General features: G+C 46.0%; 1 protein-coding gene across 1 annotated transcript in view; it reads right to left on the reverse strand.

Moving 5' to 3' along the window:
- RETREG1 (reticulophagy regulator 1) overlaps positions 1-8,715 on the reverse strand; it is a 729,848-nt gene extending 721,133 nt beyond the window's left edge. The window contains exon 1 of the mRNA XM_078687778.1: positions 8,538-8,715. Coding sequence (XP_078543904.1) covers positions 8,538-8,701 — 164 coding nt within the window. The 5' untranslated portion in view covers positions 8,702-8,715. The remainder of the gene's footprint in view (positions 1-8,537) is intronic.
- Positions 8,716-9,108: the final 393 nt, after the last annotated feature.

Consider the following 9,108-nt stretch of genomic DNA (forward strand, 5'->3'; position numbering starts at 1 on the left):
TCTAGAAATAGTATATCGTATTTTCTCAACATAATTATTCTAGAAGTAGTGCCAGTGAAGATGGTCATTAAATACACTCGTTATATACATACTTTTCGGTAGTTCTCTCAGTGCCCCATGAGCTGGCAGGAGGAGGAAGATTAGCGCGGTCTACTGAAAAATAAATGTAGCCGCCCCCACTGTTAGATGTGGTTCGTTCGTTTTTTGACAGAGAAATGGCCCTGTGACCCATTTATTAAAGACTCGGGGTCCGAGTCTATCACTTACGTTACCGGCTCGAGCAATTCGCCTGGCATTCCTACCGTCCAACTCCGAGGATAGGTAGTCGCTCGTCTGCCGGTGGAGTTATATTGTGCCATTGCCTTCCGTCATGCTCATTGCTACGCGGGGAAACGCCCAAAGTGAAGACTAGAATGGGCAAATCCAAGATGGCCGCCGCAGAACGGCTCAATGTGAGGATTGCGACCAATAGTCTTTTTACGCTTTCTGTGGCCAGCGTGAGGGACCCGGATTGCCTTAATAAAACTATATGCAAATTGTATTCTCGTGCTATGCCTCATTATTAAATGCTTACTCTTTGGTGTTCACAGGTCAAAGAATAAAAACGTAATGTATAATCACATTTACAGGAAACCTCATTGTTAATGCTTGCTCATTGGTGTTCCCAGGTCAAGAAATAAAATGTAATGAATAATCACATTTTCAGGAAACGAAATGTTATCACTCTGATTATCATGGGTCAAATTTGTCATTCAGCAGGTGGGTTTTTGCGCAGGGTCCAGTGTTATTGCATTTTTGCTAGGTTGGTGTAGCCCAAGGGTCACAGGAATCAGCTCGCAGATTACCCAAAAAAAGCAGATAGAGTCATTGTGTATCTATTACATGAGGATAAATGGATGTGGTTCACACCTATCCCCAAGGTATGGCATTGTTCCGAGTTCATGCATACTGATTACATGAGGTTGGGATAATGGCTTCAGAAAGACCCGGGGGTCACAGCTGTCCCCAAGGTATGTCATCGTTCAGTCCCTTTTTATGGGATTGGATGCGAAACACCCATCTCTGTTCTTTTTCCAGGAGGAACCTCTCGTTATTCACTAGCTCAACTACAGTCCAAGATATTTCGCCAGGTTTATGGTTCATCTCTAGGTAGTGATTCGTGAGTTTCGTGCTGGTCTTCTTGCATTTAATGGTGCTCTTATGTTCACCTATCCTGACTTTCACTGCCCTGCTCGTCATGCCTATATACTCCAATCCGCAGGGGCATGTGATTAGATAAACCACATTGGTACTATTGCAGTTGCTGAAGCCCCTTTGCTCCCAAGTTGTTCCATCACTAAAGGTCAGATTATTGCTTTTCTTCGTGAGACAACAGACTTTACAGTTTCCGCATGGATGATGACCATGTACAAAGTCAGGATTCTTCTGCACAGTATTGCTGTTTGCTTTTGGTCTAGTGTGGACTAAGGCATCCCTTATGCTCTGTGCTTTTTTATGAGAGAACATCGGTTTCGGTATTTGCAACCCACCACTATGCCCGTTTGTATGCCTGGTCGATGATCTTATCTGGATACCTTCTGGCTTAAACAACTGCCGGGAGAGCCTTCTGGAAGAAAAAATACAGAAAGAGGAGGATAAGAGACCCATCTGTGTCACCACCTATAATACCTGTTCGAATCAAGTGACCAAGATTATCAACAGGAATTGGAAGATTCTGAATAGTGGTGGGTTGCAAATACCGAAACCGATGTTCTCTCATAAAAAAGCACAGAGCATAAGGGATGCCTTAGTCCACACTAGACCAAAAGCAAACAGCAATACTGTGCAGAAGAATCCTGACTTTGTACATGGTCATCATCCATGCGGAAACTGTAAAGTCTGTTGTCTCACGAAGAAAAGCAATAATCTGACCTTTAGTGATGGAACAACTTGGGAGCAAAGGGGCTTCAGCAACTGCAATAGTACCAATGTGGTTTATCTAATCACATGCCCCTGCGGATTGGAGTATATAGGCATGACGAGCAGGGCAGTGAAAGTCAGGATAGGTGAACATAAGAGCACCATTAAATGCAAGAAGACCAGCACGAAACTCACGAATCACTACCTAGAGATGAACCATAAACCTGGCGAAATATCTTGGACTGTAGTTGAGCTAGTGAATAACGAGAGGTTCCTCCTGGAAAAAGAACAGAGATGGGTGTTTCGCATCCAATCCCATAAAAAGGGACTGAACGATGACATACCTTGGGGACAGCTGTGACCCCCGGGTCTTTCTGAAGCCATTATCCCAACCTCATGTAATCAGTATGCATGAACTCGGAACAATGCCATACCTTGGGGATAGGTGTGAACCACATCCATTTATCCTCATGTAATAGATACACAATGACTCTATCTGCTTTTTTTGGGTAATCTGCGAGCTGATTCCTGTGACCCTTGGGCTACACCAACCTAGCAAAAATGCAATAACACTGGACCCTGCGCAAAAACCCACCTGCTGAATGACAAATTTGACCCATGATAATCAGAGTGATAACATTTCGTTTCCTGAAAATGTGATTATTCATTACATTTTATTTCTTGACCTGGGAACACCAATGAGCAAGCATTAACAATGAGGTTTCCTGTAAATGTGATTATACATTACGTTTTTATTCTTTGACCTGTGAACACCAAAGAGTAAGCATTTAATAATGAGGCATAGCACGAGAATACAATTTGCATTTAGTTTTATTAAGGCAATCCGGGTCCCTCACGCTGGCCACAGAAAGCGTAAAAAGACTATTGGTCGCAATCCTCACATTGAGCCGTTCTGCGGCGGCCATCTTGGATTTGCCCATTCTAGTCTTCACTTTGGGCGTTTCCCCGCGTAGCAATGAGCATGACGGAAGGCAATGGCACAATATAACTCCACCGGCAGACGAGCGACTACCTATCCTCGGAGTTGGACGGTAGGAATGCCAAGCGAATTGCTCGAGCCGGTAACGTAAGTGATAGACTCGGACCCCGAGTCTTTAATAAATGGGTCACAGGGCCATTTCTCTGTCAAAAAACGAACGAACCACATCTAACAGTGGGGGCCGCTACATTTATTTTTCAGTAGACCGCGCTAATCTTCCTCCTCCTGCCAGCTCATGGGGCACTGAGAGAACTACCGAAAAGTATGTATATAACGAGTGTATTTAATGACCATCTTCACTGGCACTACTTCTAGAATAATTATGTTGAGAAAATACGATATACTATTTCTAGAATATCTATCTTGAGAAAATACGAAATATATGTGTCCTTTTTGATGCTTTTGGGATCGGATGTATGAATGTGTTGAGCCACTAATGTATGTGTGATGGGTTATGAATGAACCACGTCCATTTGGATGGTTCTGGACAAAATGTCGGACACACTGTCCAACAACAAGAGGTGTATTTTGATTAATATATTCAAACTTGTGGTGAAGGTAATTGCACATAGCATGACGAATCCTACCAAACTGGCTATGGTTGTGAATATCAAGGCGTATTAACGATGTACATTTCATGACCAGCAGTAACGACATGAATATGTCTGTGCTTTCTCCCTCGTTTTCCTTCTTTTCCTTTACAGAGACCAAGGGTCACTTTTTTTGGCACTGATTTTTGATGCCTTGCTTCACCCGGGCCAGCTCATGCCCTGAGGCACAAATATCCAGCTTATTTTTGCCGGTATATTTGTAGGACAGTAGGCCTACTTCTTTAGAACTGAGCTATTTACAGTAGGGATCACGATTTGGTCCTGATGAGTAGGCAGCAGGGGACTGCCTATGAAACATGTCGACTTGGTAGTCAGTAATTGCTCTACCTACATCCCCCTTTTAACATTCCCAGCCAGAGACTCCAATAAAGTGTATTTGTTCTACTAGCCAGGGAATTTTTAATTTTTTGTATTTTTTTGCATTCACTAGTTAGATCCCTACACTTCACTTATCATCACTGCACCTACACATAGCTCTGTCACATTTATAGTGCTCCCGCGTAGTCCGTCTGGTCGTAGCACGCCCCGCCCCGTTATAGGGACGGGAAGACCCCTATGATGAAGCATGACACTAACGGATTTTTTTAGTGTGTGAGGGGTATTTTAAACAAGCACATGTGCTCTCATCTTTCCATCTCTAAGAGAGAGCCTATCACTTCACTACAATTAAATTTTGAAAAAAATCCTTAAAAATATCTTGCACCTCCACACATTGATAGAATCCTTATGTTTATATGAACCGTTCAGGAGGGTGATTCTATCTCAACCTCTACGCTTCCCTTTTTGATTTTTGTGAGTACGCACCGTACCCAGGGGGGCCGTTCCGTACCTGTTTCAGTGCGAACACTGCTTTTACGGCTGTTTTCAGCTCCCGTAGAAAAAGGGTCGTACGGTGCGTACCCGACACGTATCGTACTTGCTGGGTCATAAAAACCAGCCGCGAACCGTACAGATGTCGCGTACAGCGGGTTCCGAGGGAGAATCGTACGGCGATTAGAGTCGTACGGTGTCTTGTACGACTCGTACGGAGTACGGCTCCTGGTACGAATTGTACTTCGTCGTACGTACGAGACGTTTACAGGTACGATTCGTACGGGGAAAAAACGCTCCGTACGACGATTCGGAGCGCTTTTTACCGGATCAGAATCGACCCCTTAATGTATATTAGATTATAGGGTCTTATAGTAAGACTGGCCTGTGTATTACAATTTGCCTGGTTACCTCCCATAGTTTTACTGTGGCAGGCGAGAGGGTACTGTAGTAAGAACTGGCCACAGGCCTCTTGTTTTAGGGACAAAAAATCTTTCTTGTAATTTCTCACCCTGTCCTTCATTGGATTCGAGGGTATCTCCCTTTGTGGGGTGTTTAAGTACTATAGTAGTGATCCACAAGAACGGCAAGCTGTCTGAGGAATGTGCCTCATACAGGCCCATTTTTTTATTGAACACAGAAGTTAAAATACTTACTAAACTTTTGACCACATGTTTGATTCAAGTGATTAGCCTGCTGGTCCATCCAGATCAGTCTGGTCTTATGCCAAAAAGGAGCACAGAACTTAACCTACGTCACTTGCATGGTGTCTTGGGCTGAGCAGACCGGATCCAGGAGGGTGCAATCATACTATCCCTTGATGCAAAGTATGGCTTTCGACACAAAAGAGAGGCCCTTTATTCATGCAGTGTTGGAAAAGTTAGGATTTGGCCCTTGTTTCCTGTCCTGGATTTGGCTCCTGTATTCTGATCCACTTGCCCAGGTGGCGGCGAAAGGGGGCACGTCTGCTTTGTTTTCACTGCAACGGGGCACAAGGCAGGGCTGTCCTCTTTTCCCCTTGATCTTTGCCTTGGTGCTAGATCCAGAGGACTGAGATGCACCACGGAGTGGGAAGATAGAATCTCCTTCCACACAGATGATATTCTGCTGTATGTTGCTGACCCCACCGACTCCCTTTAAAGAATCATGCAAGTATTTACAGTGTACCGGAGGTACTCGGGTCATACTATCAATAGGCACAAATCACTAATATAAGTACTTAGCAGTAAAACTCCGGGGTTGCAAACTGCTTGTGAGGCCCAGGTGGTTTCGGGTGATTTCAGATACTTGGGGATTTTTATCACATGTGATCCTGGGGTTTTCTACACCGGTAATCTGGAACAGCCCTTATTTAGGCTGAGAGTGGATGTCTGACATTAGAGTCTCTTGCCTTTGTCTCTTTTGAGGAGGGTGTCCCTCTTCAAGATGACGGCCCTGCCCCGATTCTTGTACGTGCTCCATAACACGCCATATCCAGTTCCTGCAACAAATTTCCAGACCATTGATAGTCAGGTGCACAGCCTTCTCTGGGATGGGGGTCCCCCACGTATTGCCCTCCATAAACTGACTTGGAGTTGGTTTGAGGGTGATCTAGCCCTTCCTAACACAAAAAGTACTACTCGGCAGCACAGCTCATGGCTGTAAACCACTGGGTTAATCTCCCAGAGGAGGACCCGACATATAGGATGGACATCGATGACATGAGGCAAGGTGGCTACCTTAGAGCCATTTATGAGGGTTCTGAGGCTGCATCTACACATAGCGCTATGGCTAATAAAGTGGCTCTTTGGCATACCGCACTTCACAACACGGAGTGGAAGGACAAAATCATACAGGCCGCCCCCTTGTGGGATACGGCAAAGTTAGGCATCCTGACCACACACAGAGGATTTAACAAATAGAATTTGATAGATCTGTCAAAGTGGGTGACCTGTGGAAGCAGGGAGACGTGCTTTCATTCCCAGAGCTGCAGGGGAAGTACTAGTTGGCGCCAGCCAAGACCTTCCAATATTTACAGGTTAGAAACGCCCTTTGGAAGGCAATTCCCAGGGGGACGGACCTCCCAGAGTCCTCTCTACTTGAGGATGGGCTGCTAGATGAGTACATTTCAAGTCAGGCAATCTTGCTCACCTACCGCAAATTAATTAATAACTCCTCTGACCAGGCAGGGGACGAGTTGGGAGCGAGATCTGGAAGAGCAGGAGTCGCCTGAAGCCCTGGCCTCCCCTAGAGAAGTGGCCATACGATTCAGATTTCGACTGGTGCAACTGAAAAGACTCCATCACAGCTATTATGCATGTACTACTCTGATTAAAACAGGCAAATCGGATCATGCTGAGTGCCCTAGTGGGTGTGGTCAGGATGTCTCTTTTTTCCATATGCTGTGGAGTCGCCCCGTGCTTCAACAATATTGGCAGAGGACCTGCCTCATAAAAGTGGTGGGAAGTGATCGGGCACTGTCTGCCAAATAATGCCTTCTCAATGTGTGGGCTGAAACAGACCTCAATCGTATGGACCGTCTCTGGGTCACCTCAGGACTGATGGTGACCAAGCAGAATATAGCTCACATATGAAAATCCGAATTGAGTTCGAGTTTGGGGGACTAGAAGAAGAACATAGATTGGTGCATGCTGGCAGTGAAGGAGGTGGTATATGAGGGAAGGGGTGCCCAAATAAATGGACTAAAATATGGGGTCACTGGAATGAGTATAGGGGAGGAATCTGTGAACCTCTAGATGGGACTGATGATGTCTAAGAATAATGATGCAGTTGCTTTTACCACAGACCTGTGGAGCACTGCTGTAATGTTTCAATGTCGCAATGTGGCTGTCCTTCGTTCTTTGTTGGTGGCTGCTGCTGTGTTTCTTCACTGAGCTGCAATGTCTAATATCACTGCAGTTTACTTTGTTTAACTGTTCAATAAAAAATAAAAAAATGTAAATCCCAAAACTCCACCCGACTAGTAAACAAGGCTGTGAATGTGATTACACAGAATTAAATAAAACTCTGATTATCTTTCGGATGAACTAGAACATTTATCAATGCAGTGGAGAAAATGATCTAAATGTTGTAATAAATGTGTTTTTTTATTTTCGAGAACAGGTGGCGTTCCTGAGGACGGTGAAAATACTGGTAATGTCCAAAGCTTGCACACAGAGCCGACCCTCTGGGAACTGTCAGTTCCACACAACTGGCGTGCATCGTGTTTTGAATGCATGCCAATGAAAACAGCTTTGTTGTTTCTACAATGACGGCAGAGCAGACAGTCGTGAATGAGCATTAGCCTTGACGCCGCGCCCCTAACAAAATTATTTTTGGAACTCAAGTCATCATTCTATGTTTCAGTCACCCACGTTACCTCATTTGAGGCTAGAACATATGCAACATATGTCTGCTTATATTTCAGCGAAAGGAGTGGTCACACAAAACGGCAAAAGTCGAGGCGCATCAGCATAGTAATTAGAATAAGTGCTTAATGAGTATGATAATTAAATATGTAATCATGTAGAATGTTTCCCGCACATCCATCAGCCATACAAAGGATGTATTAGATAAAAGTACATACACATACATGAATGTATCCATACTTTTATTCGGAGTGGCTGTCTCCAAGTTGGGTATGTTTTTCTGCGAGTGTATGCTTTATTCATGAAGTCTGGTGAATGCATGGCTGTGCATTTATTTGTGTCTATGTTAAGAAGCTTGAGCTTGAGTGGGTATATGTGTGCAGGTGTATATATGCACGTAAATGCGAGCATTTGTATACATGCACGTACGTGTTGCTGTAGGGATGCAGTTATGCAAGTCACTCTGTAAATGTTTATACAAAGGCATGTGAGCTACATTTTTTCAGTATAGCTAGGTGCATGTCGGGTAGGTGTATGTCCTGTGACGTTTCCAGTGTGTCATAGGTCCTAGGTCAAGGAAGGAAATTAGCCCCCTGGCCACTATTTGAACTGTGAAATACAGCAACAGCCAGGGTTCAGTGACTCCTCTCGGGCTTCTGTGCCCGGTGCCACTGCACCTGCTGAACCAATGGAAGCAACGCCCGAGTAGGTTTGTATAGAAGTCGGAAATATATAAGCATGTATAGAAGATGGCAGAGTACGTATTATGCTGATCTAATGTATGCATATTGACATATGTGACGCATGGCTGTCAGAATCTATGTAAACATTGCAGGTCTCGGTCCACAACATGCACATTGCTGCACTCACCAGAAGACCGCGTTGGCGCATATGAAGGTGGCCAGGGTGCACAGAGGCCTACGCCAGCCAGTGCCCGGGAGCGGGGGCGGCCCCTCACTCGCCCCGGTGACCCCCTGGACCGGCTGCCCATCCTTGTTATTGCCAGGCTCCCGCGCCTCCCCGCGGTCCTCCATGGCCACCCACTGCTGCCCGGGGCTCCCCGCCCCTCTCCGCACGCACGAGCCGCGCCCTCCTCTCCTGCCCGGTGACTCGCGCACGCCGTCTGTCGCTGCGTCAGCGCCGCCCCCGGGATGCCCCGTGCCGCGGCTGGGCCGGGCGCCGCTCTGATGTGAGGAGGGTGGCAGAGCCGCGGGGAGGAGGTGGGAGCTGCTGCGTGCCACGTTAACTCCTTGTCGCGAGTGACAGCGGCCATGTCGCGACTGGGTGCAGGTGCAGTAAGGCTGGGGCGCAGCTTCCCTTAGTGCAGCAGCCGCAGTAGCACCGGGACCCAGAGGCCGAGGGCCCTGAACCATGAATATTGGTTTATTTCACAGTTCAAACCCTTACTTCCTTGCATTAGGGCGCATGACACACGGGCTAC

This window comes from Lissotriton helveticus, chromosome 4_1 (genome assembly GCF_964261635.1).
Source record: "Lissotriton helveticus chromosome 4_1, aLisHel1.1, whole genome shotgun sequence".
In the NCBI taxonomy this organism is placed as follows: Eukaryota; Metazoa; Chordata; class Amphibia; order Caudata; family Salamandridae; genus Lissotriton; species Lissotriton helveticus.